Source organism: Strix uralensis, chromosome 35 (assembly GCF_047716275.1).
Source record: "Strix uralensis isolate ZFMK-TIS-50842 chromosome 35, bStrUra1, whole genome shotgun sequence".
NCBI lineage: Eukaryota > Metazoa > Chordata > Aves > Strigiformes > Strigidae > Strix > Strix uralensis.
This window is the reverse complement of record NC_134006.1, coordinates 1,434,661-1,456,909: the sequence shown is the minus strand read 5'-3', so window position 1 is coordinate 1,456,909 and position 22,249 is coordinate 1,434,661. Positions and strand designations below refer to the sequence as shown.

The 22,249-nt window shown below is 67.2% G+C and overlaps 3 protein-coding genes and 1 long non-coding RNA gene across 13 annotated transcripts; 2 read left to right on the top strand and 2 right to left on the bottom strand.

Moving 5' to 3' along the window:
• Positions 1 to 51: 51 nt before the first annotated feature.
• Positions 52 to 22,249, bottom strand: LOC141936957 (class I histocompatibility antigen, F10 alpha chain-like). Of its 5 annotated transcripts, none has more exons than XM_074854375.1 (8): positions 22,122 to 22,249; positions 21,409 to 21,672; positions 20,946 to 21,224; positions 20,597 to 20,869; positions 20,413 to 20,514; positions 20,226 to 20,258; positions 564 to 596; positions 52 to 386 (listed from the first exon to the last, which is right to left on the bottom strand). In XM_074854375.1, the coding sequence occupies exons 1-8, from the start codon at positions 22,183 to 22,185 to the stop codon at positions 373 to 375; spliced, it is 1,062 nt and encodes a 353-aa protein (XP_074710476.1). In that variant the 5' UTR covers positions 22,186 to 22,249; the 3' UTR covers positions 52 to 372. The 5 variants fall into 5 exon arrangements, with proteins under 5 accessions (XP_074710476.1, XP_074710475.1, XP_074710478.1 ...); XM_074854374.1 differs by lacking the exons at positions 20,226 to 20,258; positions 20,413 to 20,514; positions 20,597 to 20,869; ... (1 more) ...; positions 21,409 to 21,672; positions 22,122 to 22,249 and adding exons at positions 1,317 to 1,349; positions 1,504 to 1,605; positions 1,688 to 1,960; ... (1 more) ...; positions 3,054 to 3,317; positions 3,779 to 3,908; XM_074854377.1 differs by lacking the exon at positions 564 to 596.
• LOC141936977 (uncharacterized) lies at positions 3,963 to 5,033 on the top strand. Its single transcript, XR_012626855.1, has 2 exons — positions 3,963 to 4,374; positions 4,689 to 5,033. It is a non-coding gene; the product is annotated as an uncharacterized LOC141936977 (long non-coding RNA).
• TAP2 (transporter 2, ATP binding cassette subfamily B member) lies at positions 5,721 to 10,575 on the bottom strand. Of its 5 annotated transcripts, none has more exons than XM_074854358.1 (12): positions 10,507 to 10,575; positions 9,410 to 9,951; positions 9,199 to 9,307; positions 8,972 to 9,102; positions 8,688 to 8,893; positions 7,641 to 7,838; positions 7,436 to 7,564; positions 7,131 to 7,319; positions 6,874 to 7,047; positions 6,634 to 6,793; positions 6,422 to 6,573; positions 6,026 to 6,344 (listed from the first exon to the last, which is right to left on the bottom strand). In XM_074854358.1, the coding sequence occupies exons 2-12, from the start codon at positions 9,882 to 9,884 to the stop codon at positions 6,057 to 6,059; spliced, it is 2,211 nt and encodes a 736-aa protein (XP_074710459.1). In that variant the 5' UTR covers positions 9,885 to 9,951; positions 10,507 to 10,575; the 3' UTR covers positions 6,026 to 6,056. The 5 variants fall into 5 exon arrangements, with proteins under 5 accessions (XP_074710458.1, XP_074710457.1, XP_074710459.1 ...); XM_074854359.1 differs by having other exon boundaries at positions 6,422 to 6,558; XM_074854360.1 differs by having other exon boundaries at positions 6,422 to 6,543.
• LOC141936952 (antigen peptide transporter 1-like) lies at positions 10,739 to 18,206 on the top strand. 2 transcript variants are annotated; one of them, XM_074854361.1, is made up of 10 exons: positions 10,956 to 11,104; positions 12,178 to 12,280; positions 12,370 to 12,706; positions 13,351 to 13,548; positions 14,495 to 14,623; positions 15,042 to 15,227; positions 16,012 to 16,185; positions 16,794 to 16,953; positions 17,023 to 17,159; positions 17,634 to 18,206. In XM_074854361.1, exons 1-10 carry the CDS (start codon positions 11,008 to 11,010, stop codon positions 18,039 to 18,041), a joined length of 1,929 nt encoding a protein of 642 aa, XP_074710462.1. In that variant the 5' UTR covers positions 10,956 to 11,007; the 3' UTR covers positions 18,042 to 18,206. The 2 variants fall into 2 exon arrangements, with proteins under 2 accessions (XP_074710464.1, XP_074710462.1); XM_074854363.1 differs by lacking the exon at positions 16,012 to 16,185 and having other exon boundaries at positions 10,739 to 11,104.

Genomic DNA, 22,249 nt, shown 5'->3' with positions numbered 1-22,249 from the left:
CCGAGGCTGCGAGAGCGGCCCAGGCACCGGGAGAGGAGGCACAGCCCCACGGAGGGGGGGGACAAGAGTTTATTTTATTTGCCAGGACAAGTACACGTGGAGCAGAAATCAGTTACAGCCTCAAAATGAAAACACATCGTTAATAACGGCAGTGCCGGATTATCAGCAACTCAGTATCAGCAAATGAGATTAAAATAAGATTGAAGAACTTTAAACTGAAGATCTTTAAAGACTAAAGATTCCAAAAGCCTCTGCAAACAGCAAGTTCACCCGCCAGAAGAGCCACCGCCGCAGCCGCGTCCTCTCTCTGCATCCAGCCGGTGAGAGGGCAGGGGGCCGCATCCAGCCACGCGCCGGCCCCTCCTCAAGCGGTCAGGCGTTAATCACTGCGGGGACCAGAGGAAGAGACGGTGTCACCCAGGGCCACCTCCCTGTCCCCAACCCGCTGCTCTGGGGGTCTCAGTGTCCCCCTCCCACAGCCCCGTGCTGCTCCGGCTGCGGGTCCCACAGGGGAGCAGAGAGCTGGGGCCGCCCCGTCCATCCCCCCTGGTCCCACGCCGTACCTGTGGCCGAGCTGCCAGAGCCCCCATCCGAGCCTGCGAGAGAGAAAGAACCGTGAGCTGCCGGCCCTGGGCTGGCTACGGGCACGGGCCAGGAGCCGCCCGGGAGCCACGGCCGCGCTGCAGCCCTGGGAGAGGAGGACGGTCGCCTGCTCCGACACAGGGACCTGCTCGGCTGATGGGGGCGAGCAGTGGACATTGTCTGCCTGGATTCCTGCGGGGCTCAGGGCAGACCTTACCCCCACGTCCCAGTGTTTAAGGTGGCTGCAGAGGAGACGGCGACTCCCTTTGGACGGGAGGCTCATGGGAAAGACGAGGGGTAACGGGTACAAGTTACTGCTGGGGAGAGGCCGCTTGGACACAGGAGGAAAATTTCTCACACGGAGAACAAGCAGCCACTGGAATAATCTCCCCTGGGAAGTGGTGGATTCCCCAACTCTGGACACTTTGAAGATTCAGCTGGACTGGGGCTGGGCCACCTTGTCTAGAGCGGGCTTGTGCCAGAAGGGTTGGACCAGAAGATCCTTGAGGTCCCTCCCAACCCAGGATTCCACGATTCCATGACTCGGTGACGGTGCCGCCAGCACCGGAGGGGAGACACCACCTCTCCCACACGTCCCCACAATGGGGCTTGGAAGAGGGGTGGCACAGGGGTCACGGGGGGGTGGGACATGCCGGCAGTGGTCAGAAACTGGAGCCACAAGACAGGCCTGGCACTGGGCAGCGGCTGGAGCCGGACCTGCCGCCAGTACTCACTTGGTGCTTTGTTGTAGTCCTTGTTCTTCTTCCCTGCAGAGAGAAAGAGGCGTCAGCATACACCGCGCTTCCCCGCCAGGCTCGGGGGCTCCCCAGAGCGCAGCGGCTCCTGCCCGCAGCCCCTCCCGGCCCCCCAGGTCCTGCCTTACTCCCACACCCCTCTGCCTTGCCGGCCCCAGCGCTTTACCTGACTTGCTCTTCCATAGAGCCAATCCGGCGATGATGGCGATGACAGCCACGACGGCAACGACCACCCCCAGCACGATGGCCAACAGGTTGGACTCCGGCTCTGGGGGAGAGCAGGGCCGTGAGGAGGGGGAGGGCAACCAGCCCAGCCCACCGCTCCCCGTGCCCAAGGCCACCGCGCTCACCCCACATGAAGAGCCCGGGCTCAGGCAGGCTGGCGTGCTCCACGCGGCACCGGTACTCGTCCCTCTCCTCCGGGCGGGCCTCGATGGAGGCCCAGGTGTAGTAGGTGCCGTCGCTGTTGGGCGCGACGCTGCCCCGCTCGGTCTCCTGGTCCCTGACCTCGCCGCCCTTCAGCCAGCTGACGGCGATGGGCCGCGGGTAGAAGCCGTAAGCGCGGCAGTACAAGGTCAGGAGCCCGTCGGCCTCCTTCCCCAACACTCGGACCGTGGGGGGCTCTGGGGAGGGGGTGCGGGTGAGGGCCGGCACACGCCCCCACAGCACCCGCTCCCCGGCTCCCCGGTTCGCCCTCACCTTTCCTCTCCAGCACGGCCCGCCCGTAGCTCACGTATTTCCTCAGCCACTCCACGCAGGTGTTCTCCAGGTAGTGCTTCCGCCGCTCAGCTTCCATCCCATCCGCCTCCCACTTCCTCTTGGTGATTTGCGCCGCCGCGTCCGCCGCGGTGAACGTCATCGTGTCCATGTCCAAGGCGATGAAGTCCTGCCCGTCGTACGCGTGCTGATATAACCCCCTGATAAACGTCCCGTCCTCCCGGATGTCACAGCCGTACATGCGCTGCCATGTGTGAGCCCCTGAAACAGAACCAGGACACAGGGCTGAGGGGCTGCAGCTGCCCTGGGCCTGCAGTGGGGCGCGGAGCCCCCGGCAGCACCTCCCACTCCAGCCCTGCGTGAGGCTTTGGGGGGATCAGGCACCGGCACCAGAGCTGCCCCCGTCCTGCCCGGGGCCCACAGCCCTCGGGGTGTCACATCAAGCCGCGATGAAGCCCCCCTGCACCCGGCGTTGGGGGGGCTGGCACCCACCCCCAAGGCACCCACAGGTAGCGAGGGGCTGGGATGGGGTCCCGAATGCCCTGGGGGGGACCAGGAGATGGGATGAGGTGGGGGGAGTCCCTGTGGCTCTGGGATGGGGGCCTGAGCACCACTGGGAGGGCGAGGGGCTGGGACACTGGGGGTGGGGGCCCCTCTGGTTCTGGGGGGTCTCGACTGCCGTAGGGCTGGCGAGGGGCTGTGACACAGCGGCCAGACCTGGGCTGGGGTCCTGGGTACTGTGGGGCGGGGGATGCGCTGGGCTGGGGTGGCCAGAATCCCACCGGATCTGGGACAGGGGATCCCCAGCACTGTGGGGCTGGGACAGGGCAGCCGGGACGCCCCGGGCTGGGGCACAGGGTGGCTGGGAGCCCCGTGACAATGACACCGGGCAGGGAAGGGCTGGCACAAGCCGGGGCAGCAGCGTGGGGCAGGGCAGGATCTGGGAGGGGTTGGGGGGAGCTCTCTTGCCCCACGGAGCCCATCCCAGCCCGCACTCACTCCCGCTCTGGTTGTAGCGGTCCCGAAGTATGTCCAGGCTCACGCGGTTGATCTGCTGGTTGCTCTGTCCGATCTGGGTGTTTCTGTCCCAGTACTCTCGATCCAGGTTTTTCGCCATCCAGTCCGCCCGGGGCACGTCCCTCCCCGTGTCGCTGTCGTAGCGGTCGATGAGGTTCCCGTCCACGTACCCCACAAACATGAACTCGGGCACCCCCGGGCTGGGCTCCGACACCCCAACATCGAAGTAGCGCAGGGAGTGGGGCCCTGCGGGGACACGGCGGGTGGTGAGGGGTGGGGGGGGACAGGGCTGAGGGGGCCCAGGGGTGGGCAGCGAGGCTGGGGGGGTCCCAGGGGAGCAGGGGCGGAGGAAGGGGCAGCGTCAGGGTCACCGCGGGGGGGATGGGACTGGGGAGGATGGGGGGAGCGAGGGGTGTCCTGGGGGGGGGTCCTGGTTCCCGGGAAGGGGAGCCCGGGGGGTCCCGGTGTCAAGGAAAAGGGGGGTCCGGGGGGGCGGGAGACCTGGGGTGCCCGGGAAGAGGGGTGCAGGGAGGGTCCCGGTGTCAAGGAAGGGGATCGGGGCACGGGGGTGCCGGGGGGGTCCGAGGGGGGTCCGGGTGCGGGGATGGGGGGGGGGGGGGGGGGGGGTGAAGGGTCGGCTGCGGGTGCCAAGAACAGGGGGGTCCAGGGGGTCCCGGTGCCCGGGGGGCTCCCGGGTCCCCGCTCACCGCTCGCCGCCGCGCCCAGGACCCCCAGCAGCAGCCCCACACCCAGCGCCCGGCCCGGACCCATCGCGCTGCTCCGCTCCGCTTCGCTGCGGCCCCGCCACAAGCCCCGCCCACCTGCGCCATCACCTCCCGCTATTGGCGCAGCCACCGCCCATTCGCCAATGGCAGCTTTGTCCGTCTCTGACGTCACCAGGCGCCGGGCAGATCCCGTCTGTGCAGGTTGAGAAGCGAAAGCGAAAGCGCCGGAGGCAGCGCGGGGAGGGCGGGGGAGGGGACAGGGGATCCCCGGGACCCCCCAGCCGCCAGCCCGGGCTCAGCCCGTGTCCCTCGGTCCCGCTGTCCCTCGTTCCGGTCCCCCCGCACCCCTCTGCCCCCCCGGCTGTCGCAGGTTGAGCCCAAATGGCAACTGAGCCCCGGGCAGCCGCTCGCCCCCCGCCCCTTCCCCCCCAGCGCTGGGACCGAGGGAAGCAAAAGCCCCAGGGCAAGAGAAGGACAAGGAGCGATGACGTCATCCTTTACGTCACCGGCAAAAAATGACTCGTTCGGGGAAGAAAAGAAAAAGCACATAAATTCCATAGAGACACCAAGACCTGCAGGTAACAGAGAGCAGGGCTGGGAGCGGCGTTACCACAGCTTGGACCCCCCCAGCCCTCCCTTCTCCCCGGGCTCAGCTTTGCTCCCCAAATCTCCACCTCCCCCCCCAGGGCGCAGGGGATGGGGGGTCCGGTCAGTCCCGCTGCTTCTTCCCCCTCGGGGCGGGGGGAGCTCCTGGCCTTGCCCCCCCCCGCCCCAGTGAGTCCCGCGAGCGGGTGCCTGCGAGCACGTCGGGGCCTGTAACAATTAGTGACACATTAGACCTTAAATAGTAACAAACCTTTTCCCAAACAACGTTTAACTTTGGGTTGACCAGGGCCGGAGCGGTTACAGTGTGCAGAGAAGATTTCCTGACCTTGAGACCAGCCCCAGCCCCGCAGAACTGCTGAAACAAGGCGGGTGAGAAAGAGCAGCTTGGCCGGGCAACAGAGCCGGGAAATGGCCAAGGAGAAGAAATTGTCCTCAAAAGACTCATGACCATAAAAGGAAAAAAGGAGCAGGGGGGTAACGCCCCAAACGACCACCCGAGCCCCCCGCGCAGGCGTAGTGGAGTTTTGCGACGCCAGCGTTATGTGAATGTAGCAGACAGGGAGAAAGGTGGAGACTTCTTGGGAAATGTCTGAATATTCATGTTTTTAAGGGATATAAAGGATGAATTTTAGTTTTAGCGTGTGCACGTAGGGTGGGGTGATCCCCCGTGCCTCCGCAACACAGACGCCTGCCTTCCAAAACTTCACACTAAGTCTCACAGAGTTCCTCTGCCGGCTTTTACGGTAACACCAGCGCGGTCCCCCCGCCCAGAGACAGTCCTCCTCAAACCAGCCCCCACACGAGCCCCTCCCATGGGCCAGTGGGTCCCCCCGCCCCGTGTCGCACCCCCCAGCGCTGAACTACACCAGCGCAGGCGGCTTCTCCCCTCAGAGTCCCCGGGGTCCCCCCCAGGCTGCAGGTGGGTCCCTGCTTCCCCGGTGACCCCAATGGGAGCGGGGGGGGCACTGCCGTGTCACAAGGGATACAGGGGGGCACTGCACCGGCACCTCCCCTCTTCCTCCTACTGACCTCAGCGTTCACAGACGTGTCCTTCTCCCAACTCCTTCTCAATGTCCCCCCCAAACCCCCTTCAAGTTCCCCTTCTTAAATACGTTATCGCAGAGGCGCAGCCGCCATCACTATTGCCCCGGCCTTGGTGCAAAAACGGGTCCGGCGTGGAGCCAGAGGAGCTTCTAGAAGCTTCTCACATGTCCCACAGCTGTAGCCCCCTCCTCCACTACCAAAAACCCCCCCGTGACTCGCTCAAACCCAACACACATGGGGTAGAGCCCCATCGCGGAGATGGCCAAGAGCCAGGCCCCTGGAGAGCATCAACGCGAGCAGCAAGTAGAGCAGGCGGCCAAAATGGGAGCGGTTCAGGTAGTCCTGGGCTGGGAACGTCGCTGGGAGCTGGTCACAGCTCGGGGGGCCCGTGGGAGAGACACAACGTACGGGTGGGCTCGTGAGGGAGGGGTGGACCCGGCCTGACCACTGCAGCCACCGCACAGGTCCTTCACCCGCGGCAATGATGCGCCGGGATGGAGCGCGGGAGCCTCTGGGCTATGAAGGACGGTGGCTGCGACCTCACGAGGGGGAGGCAGCAGATTAATTACCCCCGCCGGCTCCTCGCTGAACCAATTCTGCTTTATTTCACTCAAATCCTCATCCTGGTGGGAGCAGCCCCCTCCTCCTGCCCAGCTGCCAGGCCAGGAGCTGGCTGCCTCTCCCTGTAGCCCATCCCCGGGGTCTCTGGCCGCCCCGCGCCAGGGCAGCACTGCAGCAGGCGGCTGTAGGGCCCACGGCGGCCCCGCAGCTCGGCCGGGGTCCCCGTCTCCACCACGGCGCCACGTTCCAGCATCACGATGCGATCGGCCGCCTCCAGCGTCCGCGGGCAGTGGGTGATCAGCAGCACCGTCCGGACCCCCCAGCTCCGCACACGCTGCTGTGGGAGATACCAGCACCCCTCAGCCCCCGCCGTGGGGCTGGGACCCCCCACCCCTGGCACCTCCCGCCACTCACCAGCGCCTCGCCCTCCCCTTCCAAGGCGCTGGTGGCTTCGTCGAGGATGAGGACGGTGGGTCGGCGCACCAGGGCCCGGGCGATGGCGATGCGCTGCTTCTCCCCCACCGAGAGCTGCCCCCCTTTCTCCCCCACATCTGCGGGATGAAAGGCTGGGGCTTGAGCGGGACCCGGGACCCTGGGGGTCCCCCCGACAGCCCCCCAGCACTCACCGGTGTCGAAACCCTGGTCCAGCGCCGAGATGAAGCCCAGGGCGCCGGCAGCGTCAGCGGCCGCCCTCACCTCCTCCTCCCCGCAGCCCTCCAGCCCGAGGGTGATGTTGTCTCGGATGGTGCCGGAGAAAAGCACGGGCTCCTGCCCCACCAACGCCACCTGCCCCCAGGCGCAGGCTGAGCCCGGGCACCGCTCGGCGCCGTTGTGCTGCCCGCCCGCCTGCCCGCTGCTGCCCTCACCTGGCGGTGCAGGTAGCGGTGCTCATAGTCCCGCAGCGGCACCCCGTCCAGCAGCACCTCCCCGGCCCCAGGCTCGTAAAATCTCTCCAGCAGCCCCGCGCAGGTGCTTTTCCCGCTGCCGTTGAGTCCCGCCAACGCCGTCATCTCACCGGGGCGCAGCTCGAAGGAGACGTCCTGGAGGGGGGAGGGGGGGGCAGGATGCGGTGGCAGGTGCTCAGAGACTCCCCCAGCCCCTCCTTGGGGACCCCCGACTCTACCTGCAGCACGAGGTGCTCGGGGCGCGTGGGGTAGGCGAAGGAGACGCACCGGAAGGTGACATGGCCCTGCAGCGTGGCGGGCGCGTGGGTGCCCCCCACGTCCCCTGTGGGCTCCCGGTCCAGGTAGTCCAAGATCTTGCGACCGGCTACCGCTTTGCTCAGCAAGTCGCCGTGGCCGAACACCAGCGCCTGTGTGGGGCAGAGGAACTGGCACCAGGGACAGAGGGACACGGGAGGGACACGGGAGGGACACGGGAGGGGCACGGGAGGGACACGGGAGGGGCACACGTGTCACGTGGTCTCACCTGTACGTAGTGGCCGACTTTAGCCTGGTAGAGGAGGAAGGTGACGAGGCTGCCGGCGGTGATGGTCCCTTCGCGGAGCTGCCGGTGCCCGTGGCAGAGCACCAGCACCTGCGTGGCCAACTGCAGCACCTGCAGGGACGGGGGTCAGCGGGTGGGCAATGGGGCGGCGGCCAGGAAACGGGGTCCCCTCCCACACCGAATTTACCCGCCGGATGAGGATGAAGAGCGTCCACTCCACGTCCATCTGGTTCTTCAGCCTCAGCATTTCAGCCACTGCCTGGCTGTGCCGGCGCTCCTCCTCCTCCTCCCCGGCGAAGGTCCGCACTGTCTCGATGGAGGCGACGGCCTCCTGCACCACCGCCGCCGTCTTGGCCGTGGCATCCAGCGTGGCTCGCTGCAGCGCCTTGGGGAGGGGGGGAGTGGCAACGGGACACCCCCACCAGCCCCAAACCTCGGTCCCTCCCACACCCCAGGGTCCCCACCCCCACCATGCCATCCCCATCCTCCCTGTACTCATCCCACTGTCCCATCCCCACCGACCTCTCCAGTCCCCACTGTCCCATCCTGTCCCCATTCCAGTCCCCACCATCCCCATCCCACAACCATCCAGTCTCCCCCATCCCCACCATCTCATCCCAACCCATCCCCACCATTCCCATTCCCACCATCCCACCCCACCCACTCCCCATTCCACCATCCCATCCCATCTCCCCAAACTCATCCGACCATCCTGTCCTCACCATCCCATCCAGTCCCCACTGTCCTGTCCTCCCAGTCTCCATCCCAACATCCCATCCCATCCCCATCATCCCATCCCCACCATTTCTATTCCCACCATCCCATCCCCACCATCCCATCCTGTCCCCATCCCCACCATTCCCATTCCTCTGGTCTCCATCCTGTTCCCAATGTCCCATCCTGTCTCCACTCCATCCCCACCATCCCATCTGTCTCATTCCATTCCCACCATCCCACCCCACACAGTTCCCATCCCATGACCCCGTCCCATCTCCTCGGCCTCATCCCACCATCCCATCCCCACCATTCCCATCCATCTGGTTTCCATCCCATCATCCCATCCCCACCATTCCCATTCCCAACATCCCATCCCCCTGGTGCCCATCCCTTTCCCACTATCCCATCCTGTCCCCATCCCACTGTCCCATCCCATCCTCACCATCCCATCCCACCCATCCCCATTCCCACCATCACATCCCACGTCGTCCCCATCCCACCCTGTCCCCATCGTCACCTGGTGCCGGACATCGTAGACCTTACGCGCGGTGACGCCGAGGGGCACCTCCAGCAGCGCCAGCAGCGCCAGGCGGGGCGAGAGCCCCACCATGAAGCCCCCCAACCCCAACACCAGCCCCAAGCTCCTCAACGCCACGTTGGCGCTGCTCGGCACCGCCCAGCACAGCAAGGGCACGTCGTTGGCCAACCGGGCGGACAACTCGGCTGCGGAGACGGTGGAGGGTCAGTGGGGGGGTTGTGGGTCCTGGGGTGGGGGCTTGGGGGTGATGGGGACCCCCCTACCTGCCGGGGTCCCCTGGAAGAAGGCCAGATCCTGGCGCACCAGGCGGGAGAAGAGCCGGTGGCGGGTGCTCAGTTTGAGCCGGGCTTGCGCCAGAACGAAGAGACCCCCGCGGCAGCCGGCAAACAGCGAACTGGGAGGGAGGGGACGGACAGACGGACACAGGGACCCCCGTCAGCGCGGCCGTGGGGGACAGACGGACGGCCAAGGGGGACACAGGGACCCCCACCTGCCCAAATCGGCGGCGAGCACCAGCCCCACGGTGGCGGCGGTCAGTCCGTCCCCGTGCCGGACGGCATCCAGGGCTTTGCCGGTGCAATACGGCCCCGCGGTCTCCCCTGGAAGGCACCGGTGGGCGGGGGAGGGGGGGTCAGTGCCGCAGCGGTGCTGGCGGTGACACCGGGACCCCGCATGCCCACCCCCCATCCGCCATCACTCACCCAACACGGCCAACGCCAGGAAGATGAAGGCGCCGCCGAGGACGGGCCACTCGGCCCAGGCCAGCGCCAACAGCCGCCACACGGCCGCCGTCGACTCGACGCCCGCGGCCCCGCCGGGCGATGGCGCGGCCCAGAGCAGCAGCGCCGCGGCGGCCGCGCCGTGGGTCAAGGTCAACCAGAGCGGCGAGGCCGTCGCCAGCAGTGCCGGCGCGGCACCGTCCGGCACAACGAGGCTCCGCAGGGTGAGGAAGGTGGCGGGGGTGAGGCCGAGGACGACGGCGGCTCCGCGGGGACCCCCCGGCACCAGCAGCCGCGCGGCCGCGCCCAACGCCAGCAGCCGCAGCGCGGCCTCCAGCCAGGCGGCTGCCGGGCCCAAGCGGGCCAGTGCCGGGGCCAAGCGGGCCAGCGCCGCCAGCACCACCAGGTCAACCAGGAGGAGGAGGCAGGCCAGGCGGACGGCGGGGAGCAGCGCCATGGCCGGGGGTGCTCACCAGTAAAGACCAGTGCTCCCAGTGCAGCTCTGCTGGATGGCGCTCAGCACCCTAGGGAAGATGACAGTCAACACCAGTGCTCCCAGTCCGGCCCCGGAGTCCAAGCCTGGATCCTCAAGACCCTGACCAGCACCCTGGTGTGCTCACCAGTCAACACCAGTGCTCCCAGTCTGGCCCCACCGTCCCAGCCTGGATCCCCAAGACCCTGATGAGCAGCCAGGGGTGCTCACCAGTCAACACCAGTGCTCCCACTCCAGCCCACCAGTCCCAGCTTGGATCCCCTGACCCTGACGAGCACCCTGGGGTGCTCACCAGGCAACACCAGTGCTTCCAGTCTAGTCTCCCAGTCCCAGCCTGGATCCTCAAGACCCTGACCAGAACCCTATAGTGCTCACCATTCAGCACCAGTGCTCCCAGTCCGGTCCCCCAGTCCCAGCCTGGATCCCCAAGACCCTGACCAGCACCCTGGGGTGCTCCCCAGTCAACACCAGTGCTCTCATTCTGGCCGCATCAGCTCCCCTGACCGTCCTCAGCCCCTCCCGACACCCTGAGGCTCACCCAGTGCTCCCAGTATAGCCCCCCAGTAGTCCCAGTCCCCCCCAGTACCTCCCAGCACGATGCCGCCGGTCGCTTTCAGTTCCGCGGCCCCGCCCCCTCCGGTCCTCGCCCCGCCCCTCGCCTCGCGCCGTTCTAACCTGCTCCAGCCCGATCTGCCCAGCAACCGGTGACGCCTCCGACTCGGCCAATCAGCGCCGCGCTCCCGGCTCTTGCCCCTCCCTCTCCCGCTGCCCTTCCCCCTCCCCCAGGGACCCCCCTGAGCAGCGACTCGGCGCGCGGGGACCCCCGGGGACCCCCTTTAGTGCCCGGGACCCGCAGGGACCCCCCGGTGCCCCCCCGGTGCCCCCCCGGTGCCCGGGGCTGGACCCTGCGCAGCCGCCGCCGGTCCCGGCCCCGCTGGTTTCGTTTTCCGAGAAACGGCGGCGGCTGCCGGGAGGGACCGAGACTGTGACCGGACCGTGACCGTGACCGTGACCGGACCGTGACCGGACCGTGAGCGGACCGTGATCGGACCGTGACGAGGGTCCCGGGCCCGGCCCGGCCCGGACGATGGGGGCGGCCCCCGCCCGCCGGCTCCTGGCCCTGCTGAGCCCCGAGCGCCGGCGCTGCGCGGTGGTGGCGGCGCTGATGGCGGCCTCGGTCCTCGGTACCGGGGGGGGCTGGAGGGGGGGGACACCCCCAGATTGGGGGGAGCAGCCGGGGGGGTGCTCTGAGATGGGGGGGGGCAGCACCCAGCTTGGGTGGGGGGAGGAGCACCCGGATTTGGGCAGGAACAGCCGTGGGGGGGGGGATGCTCTGAGCTGGGGGTGGGGGGAGCACCCAAGTTTGAGCGGGGAGCACCCAAGGGGGGGGGAGGATGTTCTGAGCTGGGGGAGGAGCACCCAACTTTTTTGGGGGGAGAACACCTCGGGGGGGGATGCTCTAAGCTGGGAGAGGGGGGAGCACCCAAGTTTGAGGGGGGGGCACCCAGATTTCGGGGGGAGCAGCGGGGAGCACCCGGGGGGGATGCTCTGAGCTGGGGGGGGGGAGCTGCAACTTTGGGGGGGAGGCTCTGAGCTTGCTGGGTGGGGGGAGACCACCCAGATTTCAGGGGGGAGCACGCTGGGGGGGGGGATGCTCTGAGCTGGGGTGGGGGCAGCACCCAGATTTGTGTAGGGAGCACCCCGGGGGGGTCTGTGCTCTGAGCTGGGGGTGCAGGATGCAGCTTGGGGGGGCAGCACCAAGGGGGGGGGGGATGCTCTGAGCTATGGGGGGGCGGCACCCAGCTTTGAGGAGAGCACCCAGGTGGGGGGATGCTCTGAGCTGCGGGGGGGGCACCAAGATTTGGTGTGGGGAGCACCCAGGGGGGGATGCTCTGAGCTTGGAGGGGGTCAGGATGCAGTTTGGGGGGGGGGGCAGCACCCAATTTTGGGGAGGCAGCACCCAGAGGGGGGGATACTCTGAGCTATGGGGGGGTCAGCACCCAGCTTTGAGGGGTGCAGCACTCAGCATAGGGGGTGCAGCACATGACTTTGGGGTGCAGCACCCATGGGGGATACTGTGAGCTATGGGGGGGAGCACCCAGTTTAGGGGGGCAGCACACAGTGGGACGGGGTCAGGGGGAGCAGATGCATCAGCAGCCCCTTGGGGTCCCACCGCGGGGTCCCCCCCCCGGCGGGGGTGACACGGACGCGGGGGGGCCCCATGACCCTGACGCCGTGTGTGTCGTGCCCCCCCCAGGGGAGGTGGCCGTCCCCTACTTCACGGGGCGCGTCACCGACTGGGTGGCCAGCGAGGACGAGGTGGCGGCCGCCTGGCCCATGGCGCTGCTGGGGCTCAGCAGGTAGGACGGTGGCAGCGGGGGTGTCCCGCGGGGTGGGGGGGACACACACGCGTCCCCCAGGCTGAGCCACCCCGGTGCCACCCCCGCAGCGCCGTCACCGAATTCACCTGCGACGTCACCTACACGGGGACGTTGAGCCGGGCCTTGGGACGTCTCCAACGCCGCGTCTTCGCCGCCGTCCTGCGCCGGGATGTCACCTCCCTGCAGGTGACGGGGGCCGGGGCGGTGACAGCGCGGGTGACGGGGGACGTGGAGGCCACCCACGCGGCGGTGGCCGAGACACTCAGCCTCTTGCTGTGGTACCTGGCGCGGGGCCTTTGTCTCCTGGTCACCATGGCCTGGTTGTCCCCCCACCTGGCCTTTGTCACCCTCCTGTCACTGCCCGTGCTCCTGCTGCTGCCCCGGGGCATCGGCCGGATCCAGCAGGTACCGGGGGTGGGGGACACGGCACAGGTCACTTGTCCCCTTCCCGTGTCCGCTGTCCCTTCTATGTTCCCGTTGTCCCCTCCGTATGTCCCTGTCCCCTCTCTGCACCCCCTGTCCCCTCCCTGTGCCTGCTGTCCCCCCCACTGTCCCCTCCCTACTCCCCTGTCGCCTCCATGTGCCAACTTGTCCCTCCATGTCCCCACCATACCACTCCATGTCCCCTCCCTGTGCCTGCTGTCCCCTCTGTTTCCCACCATGTACCCACTTGTCCCCTCCCTGTGCCTGCTTTTCCCCTCCCTGGTCCTTGTGTCCCCTCCCTGTCCCCACCATCCCCTCCCTGTCCCCTCCCTGTCCCCACTCTCCCCTCCCTGCTCACCCCATCCCCTCCATATGCGCACTTGTCCCCTCCCTGCTCCTCCTGTCCCCTCGTTGTCCCGTCCCTGTGCCCTCCCCGTCCCCACCATCCCCTCCCTGTCCCCTCCCTGTCCCCACTGTCCCCTCCCTGCTCCCTCCATCCCCTCCGTGTGCCCACTTGTCCCCTTCCTGGTCCACCTGTTCCCTCCTTGCCCCCCCCATCCCCTCCCTGCTCCCCCTGTCCCCCCTCTTTGAACCCACCGGCCCTGAGGTGACACCGCTGTCCCCAGGGGCTGTCGCGGCAGGTGCAGGAGGCGCTGGCGGGTGCCACCAAGGTGGCGGTGGAGACCTTCCAGGCCATGGCCACCATCCGCAGCTTCGCCCACGAGGCCGGGGCGGCCGAGCGGTACCACCAGCGCCTGCGGGACGTCCAGCGGCTGGAGGCGAAGGAGGCGGCCACCTACGCCAGCACCCTCTGGGCCAGCGGGGTCTGCGGACACGGGGACGGGGGGGCTGTGGGGGGCTGGGGACATGGGGATGGGGTGGCACGGGGCTGTGGCATGTGAGGGCGTGGGGGTGACAGGACATGGGGACATGGCATGGGGCTGGGGACACGTGATGGTGGGGGAGTGATGGGATGTGGGTATGGGGTGGCACAGGGACATGGTGGCATGGGGCCAGGGGACATGGTGATGGGGTGGCACACGGCTGGGGACAGGGGACATGGGGACATGTTGGCACGGGACTGAGGGACACGATGGTGTGGGAACAATGGGATGTGGGGACGGGTGACACGGGGACATGGGGATGGGGTGACACGGGACTGGGGGATGTGATGGTGGGGGGTGGCAGGACATGGGGACATGGTGGCACGGGGCTGGGGGACATGATGGCACAAGGATGAAGGACATGGGGACGTGGTGACACAGGGCTGGGGGACATGGGGACACGGTGTCACAGGGGCAGGACATGGGGACGTGGTGACACAGGGCTGGGGGACATGGGGACACGGTGTCACAGGGGCAGGTGGATGTGATGGTGGGGGAGCGATGGGACATGGCAATGGGGTGGCAGAGGGACGTGGTGGCACGGGGCTGGGGGACACGGGGACGAGGTGACATGCAGCTGGGGGAACGTGGTGATGCAGGGGTTAGGGGACATGGGGTTATGGTGGCACAGGGGTGGGGGACATGATGAGGTGGGGACATCAGGACACAGGGGCAGGACAGCGTGGTGGCTGTGGGGCACAGGGGCTCGGTGACATGGGGGATGTGACATCTCTGGGACATGGGGGGAGTATGGTGGCACGGGGGAGGTGACAGAGCAAGGCTGGGACCTTGGTGTCCCTCTGGAGAGGTGGCCACGGTGAGGAGGGTGACAGGGCCACCCCCCCGTTGGTGTCCCCCAGCGGTGACCTCCCTGTGGTGTCCCCAGTTCTCGGCGCTGGCCCTGAAGTTGGGGCTCCTCTGCTACGGGGGACAGCTGGTGGCCTTGGGGACCATCAGCACCGGGGACCTCGTCACCTTCCTCATCTACCAGATGCAGTTCACCGAGGCCGTGGAGGTGAGCCCGTGTCCCCAACGTCCTCCCCGCGTGTCCCCGTGCCAGTCCCAGTGTGTCCCCGTGGCCACCCATGTCCCCATGTCCCCACCCTGCCATGTCCCTGTGTCCCCATGCCCTTCTCTCCTTCTCCCTGTGTCCCCCGCTGTGTCCCCATATCCTCCCTGCCACGTCCCCATGCTGGTCCCACCATGTCCATGTGCCCTCCCCTGTCCCCCCACCATGTCCCCACGTCCTCCATGTCCCCACGCCCTCCCAGCGGTGTCCCCATGCCCATTCTCTAGGTCCCCATGTCCTTCTGGATACATCCCCATCCCCTCTGTCCCCATGTCCCCATTTCCTCCTGGGTGAATTCCTGTCCCTGTCCCCTGTGTCCCCATGTCCCCACACCCTCCCTGCCATGTCCCCTCTATGTCCCCAGGTCCTTCTGCGCTACTACCCCAACATGACCAAGGCCGTGGGCTCCTCCGAGAAGATCTTTGAGTTCCTGGACCAGGAGGAGCAGGTGACACCCGCGGGGACGCTGGCACCCGATGTCGTGCGGGGCCACCTCCAGCTGGAGGACGTCTGGTTCTCCTACCCCGAGCACCAAGAGCCCGTCCTGAAGGTGGGCACAGGGACAGGGCGGGGGACACGGGGATGCGATGGGGGGACGCGGTGGGGAAGGCATGGGGACGTGGGGACATGGTGTGGGGACACAGGGACACGGTGGGGAGGGCATGGGGACATGGACATGGTGGGGACATGGTGGGGACATGGGGGCATGGTGGGGACATGGGGACATGGTGGGGAGGGCATGTGGACCCAGAGGGGCGGGGCAGGGTGTGGGAACATGGTGGGGGGATACAGGGACATGGTGGGGGGATATGGACACATGGTGGGGAGGGCATAGGGACATGGTGGGGGTACATGGTCACGAGGTGAGGGGACACAGGCACATGTTATGGAAGGGTACAGGGACCCAGAGGAGGTGGGGAGGGTGTGGGGACATGGTGAGGGGACAGCAGGACATGGTGGAGACATGGGGACATGGTGGGGAGGGCATGGGTACCCAGAGGTGGTGGGGATGGCACAAGGACATAGTAGGGGGACATGGGGACAGGGTGGGGGTACATGATCACATGGTGGGGGGACACAGGGACGTGTTGTGGAAGGGTACAGGGACCCAGAGGAGGTGGGGAGGGTGTGGGGACACGTTGGGGGGATACAGGGACATGGTGGGGACATGCGGACATGGTGGGGAAGGACATGGGGACCCAGAGGTGGTGGGGAGGGTGTGGGGCCATGGTGGGGGCCATGGGGACAGGGTGGGGCCATGTCAGGGAGGTCACGGGGAGGGCACGGGGACACTGAGGGAGGGGTCACAGGGGTGTCACCTCTGTCCCCCCCAGGGCGTGTCCCTGGAGCTGCACCCCGGGGAGGTGCTGGCGGTGGTGGCCCCCCCGGGGGCGGGGAAGAGCACCCTGGTGTCCCTGGTGCTGCGCCTGCGCCCGCCGGGGGCCGGGCGGGTGCTGCTGGACGGTCACCCCCTCCCTGCCTACCAGCACCGGAACCTGCGCTGCCAGGTGCCACCACTGCCCCGGTCACGCGATGTCCCCAACAGGTCCCCACTGCTGCCCCCGTGTCACCAGCTGTCCCCACCAAGGCACCGCCACCACCCCGTGTCACCAGACATCTCTGCCATGTCCAGGCTGTGTCCCCACCATGTCCCCACCACGTCCCCCGCCACGTCCCCAGACATCCCCCCCATGTCCCCAGTGCATCCCTGCTTTGTCCCCATATGACCCCACTGCATCCTCAGCCATGTCCCCGGCCATCCCCGATATGTCCCATGTCGCCAACATGTCCCCAGCCATCCCCACCATGTCCCCGCTGTGTCCCCACCATGTCTCCACCCATTCCCACCATGTCCCCAGCTGTCCCTGCTGTGCCCCCTGCAGTGTCCCCAGCTGTCCCCTCCATGTCCCCACCACGTGCAGGCAGTGTCCCCTGCCCTGTCCACGCCATGTCCCCAGCCACATCCCCATGTCCCTGCATTGTCCCCTGCCACCTCCCTGCCAAGTCCCCAGCCATCCCTGCCACTCCCCTGCCATGTCACTGCCATGTCACCACCGTGTCCCCAGCCATCCCCTCCATGTCCCCGCCATGTCCCCAGCTGTCCCCTCCGCCACAGGTGGCCGCTGTCCCCCAGGAGCCTGTGGTCTTCTCCCGCTCGCTCCACGCCAACATCGCCTACGGGCTGGGGACCTGGAGTCGGGCGCAGGTGACAGTGGCAGCCCGCCAGGCAGGTGCCCACGCCTTTGTCACCCACCTGCCCCAGGGCTATGACACAGGTAGGAGGTGGCCCCCCCCTCGCCGTCCCCATGTCGCCATGTCCCCACCCTAACCCCTGTCTTGTGCAGAGGTGGGCGAGCTGGGGGTGCAGCTCTCCGGGGGACAGCGGCAGGGGGTGGCCATCGCTCGTGCCCTGGTGAGGGACCCCCGTGTCCTCGTCCTCGATGAGCCCACCAGCGCCCTGGACGCCGACAGCCAGCTGCAGGTGGGAGGGGACACCCGTGTGCCCTCTGTCCCCATGTCTCAGGGGTCCCTGGGTTCCCTTGGCCCCCAGTCCTGGTGTGCCCTGGGTCTGTCTCCCAGCAGCCCCCTGGTCCTGGGGAGGTTGTGCCCCTTGTCCCCTCTTCCAGTGTCCCATGAGTCCTTGGTCACCATGTTCCCTTTGTCCCCAATCCTGGTGTCCCCTGGGTCCCTCATCCCCCTGTCCCTGGTATCCCTTGTCCCCATGTTCCCTGTGTCCCCTTGTTCCCCAATCCCCATGTCCCCCCGTGTCCCTGCCCCTGTGTCCCCTTGTTCCCCAATCCCTGTGTCCCCTGTGTCCCTTGTCCCCACATCCCCTGGGTGCCAGCTCTCCATGTCCCCTCAGTCCCTTGTCCCCATGTCCCCTGTGTCCTTGGGCCCCACATCCCCCATGTCCCCACACCCGGGGGGTCCCCACTGATGCTGTCACCCTCCCCAGGTGGAGCAGGAGATCTTTGGAGCCAGCGGGGCTGGACGCGCGGTGCTGCTGGTGACGGGGCAGGTGGCCCTGGCCACACGGGCACAGAGGGTGGCCGTGCTGGAGGGGGGGCGACTGCACGAGCTGGAGTCCCCCGGGGAGCTCCTGCGCCCCGGCAGCCGCTACTGGCGCCTGCTGCAGGGCGGGGGACAACGGGGGACAGTGGGGAATGAGGGGGAGGGACAGCAGGAGCTGGGGACACCGAGGGATGGGGACAGTGAGAACATGGATGGGGACACTGAGACATGGGATGTGGCCACCAGGATCAGGGATGGGGACACTGGAAGCTGCAAGAGGGACACGAGGAACAGGGGTGGGGACAGCGAGAGCAGGGGTGGGGACAGCAAAAGCTGTGACAAGGGACTGTGAGAGCTGTGAGGGGGGAGTGTGGGTGCCAGGCTGGGCACGCTGCCCTGTCCCTGCCCCAGGACGGTGACACCGGGTGACACCAGGTGCCAGCAGGTGCCCGCGGGGCCGGTGACCGGCAGGGCTGGCCACAGGACACAGAGTTTGAAATAAATCCTTCTGTTTGTACCCAGGATGTGTCGGGGAACACCGGAGCGGTGCGGGGGGAAAGGGGTTGCAGGGATGGGGGCAGCATTGGGGGGTTGGGGGTGAACCTGTGGCCCCATTGGGACAGAAATTTGCACCAAATAAAGCAGAATTGGTTCAGCGAGGAGCCGGCGGGGGTAATTAATCTGCTGCCTCCCCCTCGTGAGGTCGCAGCCACCGTCCTTCATAGCCCAGAGGCTCCCGCGCTCCATCCCGGCGCATCATTGCCGCGGGTGAAGGACCTGTGCGGTGGCTGCAGTGGTCAGGCCGGGTCCACCCCTCCCTCACGAGCCCACCCGTACGTTGTGTCTCTCCCACGGGCCCCCCGAGCTGTGACCAGCTCCCAGCGACGTTCCCAGCCCAGGACTACCTGAACCGCTCCCATTTTGGCCGCCTGCTCTACTTGCTCCTCGCGTTGGTGCTCTCCAGGGGCCTGGCTCTTGGCCATCTCCGCGATGGGGCTCTACCCAGGCAGCGAGGTCCTGCTGCCAGAACACAGCGGCCCGGGGGGGCTTCACCTCTGCCACCAGTGCTGTAGCCACCCCCGCAGGGCACTGGCCAACCTCAACACGCCCTCACTGGGAGTGTCCGAGCCCAGGTTGGACGGGAACTTTGAGCATCCTGATCCAGTGAAGGACGGTCGGTCCCTCTCGAAGCTGTCGCATCCATTTGTCCCTTTCCTCAGCCCAGCCAGGGGCAGGACCCCTCGTCCCGCTTGGAGCATCCGTTACCCGACTCTGGCCACCGCACCCCAAACCCCTCCTCACCCGGAGAGGAGCCCGCGTCTCTCTCGCCCAGGCTGCGTTGCCAGGACTGGGCACAGGCACCACCCTACTGCGCTTGGGACTGTCGATAAATCCGAGGAGTCTGTGCAGGGATAGTTCTTTCCTCTCACGGACATTGGGATCTGCCCTTTCTGAATGATGGCTGGAGCGCCAAGTGGTTGTTGTAAAATTAATTATCATTTAGTTATTATCTGTTACTCTTGAGAGCCTCACAACACCACCTCAGCCCAGGGACAGCGACACCCAGCCAGGGCCTGAGGAAGAGCCGGTCCCACTCAACCCTCTCTTTTGCCTTTTTCTCATCAAGTACAATCTGATGGCGCCTGGGATCTCTCTGGGCAGGTTGGGTCGTCTGCCTGGTTGTGGCCCCTCCCGACCTCCTGCACAACCCCCGTCTCTTCACCGGGGCGGCCGAGTGACAAACGGAGATGGCCTTGACGCTGTGCCAATGCTGTTCAGACCCATCGCTGCGTTACCAACACCGCCGGGGTCACACACCCCCAACACCCCGCCCTGCTGGGCCGCCAGCAAGAAAATCAACTCTATCCCAGCCAAAACCAGCCCAGGCTCGACCCGAGGCTGTGAGAGCGGCCCAGGCACCGGGAGAGGAGGCACAGCCCCACGGAGCGGGGGGACAAGCGTTTATTTTATTTGCCAGGACAAGTACACGTGGAGCAGAAATCAGTTACAGCCTCAAAATGAAAACACATCGTTAATAACGGCAGTGCCGGATTATCAGCAACTCAGTATCAGCAAATGGGATTAAAATAAGATTGAAGAACCTTAAACTGAAGATCTTTAAAGATTCCAAAAGCCTCTGCAAACAGCAAGTTCACCAGCCAGAAGAGCCACCGCCGCAGCCGTGTCCTCTCTCTGCATCCAGCCGGTGAGGGGGCAGGGGGCCGCATCCAGCCACGAGCCGGCCCCTCCTGGAGCAGTCAGGCGTTAATCACTGTGGGGACCAGAGGAAGAGACAGTGTCACCCAGGGCCACCTCCTTGTCCACAAACTGCTGGTCTGGGGGTCTTTGTGATGGTGCCACCAGCAACAGAGGGGAGACATGACCTCTCCCACACGTCCCTGCCATGAGGCTTGGAAGACGGGCGGCACAGGGGGGACGGGGGGGCGGGAAATGCCAGCAGCGCCTAGAAACGGGAGCCACGAGATGGCCCCGGCACTGGGCAGTGGCTGGAGCCGGACCTGACCCCGGTACTCACTTGGCGCCATGTTGTAGTCCTTGTTCTTCTTCCCTGCAGAGAGAAAGAGGCGTCAGCATCCACCGCGCTTCCCCGCCAGGCTCAGGGGCTCCCCAGAGCGCAGCGGCTCCTGCCCGCAGCCCCTCCCGGCCCCCCAGGCCCTGCCTTACTCCCACACCCCTCTGCCTCGCCGGCCCCAGCGCTTTACCTGACTTGCTCTTCCATAGGACGTATCCGGTGATGATGGTGATGACAGCCACGACGGCAACGACCACCCCCAGCACGATGGCCAACAGGTTGGACTCCGGCTCTGGGGGAGAGCAGGGCCGTGAGGAGGGGGAGGGCAACCAGCCCGGCCCACCGCTCCCCGTGCCCAAGGCCACCGGGCTCACCCCACGCGAAGAGCCCGGGCTCGGGCAGGCTGGCGTGCTCCACGCGGCACCGGTACTCGTCCTTCTCCTCCGGGCGGGCCTCGATGGAGGCCCAGGTGTAGTAGGTGCCGTCGCTGTTGGGCGCGACGCTGCCCCGCTCGGTCTCCTGGTCCCTGACCTCGCCGCCCTTCAGCCAGCTGACGGCGATGGGCCGCGGGTAGAAGCCGTAAGCGCGGCAGTACAAGGTCAGGAGCCCGTCGGCCTCCTTCCCCGACACTCGCACCGTGGGGGGCTCTGGGGAGGGGGTGCGGGTGAGGGCCGGCACACGCCCCCACAGCACCCGCTCCCCGGCTCCCCGGCTCGCCCTCACCTTTTCTCTCCAGCACCGCCCGCCCGTAGCTCACGTATTTCCCCAGCCACTCCACGCAGGTGTTCTCCACGTAGTGCTTCCACTGCTCAGCGACCGTCCCGTCCGCCTCCCACTTCCTCTTGGTGATTTGCGCCGCCGTGTCCGCCGCGGTGAACGTCATCGTGTCCATGTCGAAGGCAATGAAGTCCTGCCCGTCGTACGCGTGCTGACAAAACCCCCTGATAAACGTCCCGTCCTCCCGGATGTCACAGCCGATCATGCGCTGCAGTGTGTGAGCCCCTGAAACAGAACCAGGACACGGGGCTGAGGGGCTGCGGCAGCCCTGGGCCTGCAGTGGGGCGCGGAGCCCCCGGCAGCACCCCCCACTCCAGCCCTGCGTGAGGCTTTGGGGGAATCGGGCACCAGCACCAGAGCTGCCCCGTCCTGCCTGGGGCCCACGGAGCCCGTCCCAGCCCGCACTCACTCCCGCTCTGGTTGTAGCGGCCCCGCACTGTGTCCAGGTTCACACGGACAATCTGCTGGTTGCTCTGTCCGATCTGGGTTTCCCTGTCCCAGAACTGCGGGTCCACAGCCCCCTTCACCCAGTCCGCCCGGGGCACGGCCATCCTCGTGTCGCTGTCGTAGCGTGAGAAGAGGTTCCCGTCCACGTACCCCACGGACATGTATTCGGGCACCCCCGGGCTGGGCTCCGACACCGCAACAGCGAAGTAGCGCAGGGAGTGGGACCCTGCGGGGACACGGGGGGTGGTGAGGGGTGGGGGGGGACAGGGGTGAAGGGGGCCAGGGGTGGGCAGCGAGGCTGGGGGGGTCCCAGGTAGCAGGGGCGGAGGAAGGGGCAGCGTCAGGGGCACGGGGGGGGATGGGACTGGGGGGGATGGGGGGAGCGAGGGGTGTCCTGAGGGGGGTCCTGGTTCCCGGGAAGGGGAGCCCGGGGGGTCCGATGTCAAGGAAAAGGGGGGTCCGGGGGGGCGGGAGACCTGGGGTGCCCGGGAAGAGGGGTGCAGGGAGGGTCCCGGTGCCAAGGAAGGGGATCGGGGCACGGGGGTGCTGGGGGGGTCCGAGGGGGGTCCTGGTGCCGGGGATGGGTGTGGGGGGGTGAAGGGTCGGGTCCGGGTGCCAAGAACAGGGGGGTCCAGGGGGTCCCGGTGCCCGGGGGGCTCCCGGGTCCCCGCTCACCGCTCGCCGCCGCGCCCAGGACCCCCAGCAGCAGCCCCACACCCAGCGCCCGGCCCGGACCCATCGCGCTGCTCCGCTCCGCTCCGCTGCGGCCCCGCCACAAGCCCCGCCCACCTGCCCCACCACTT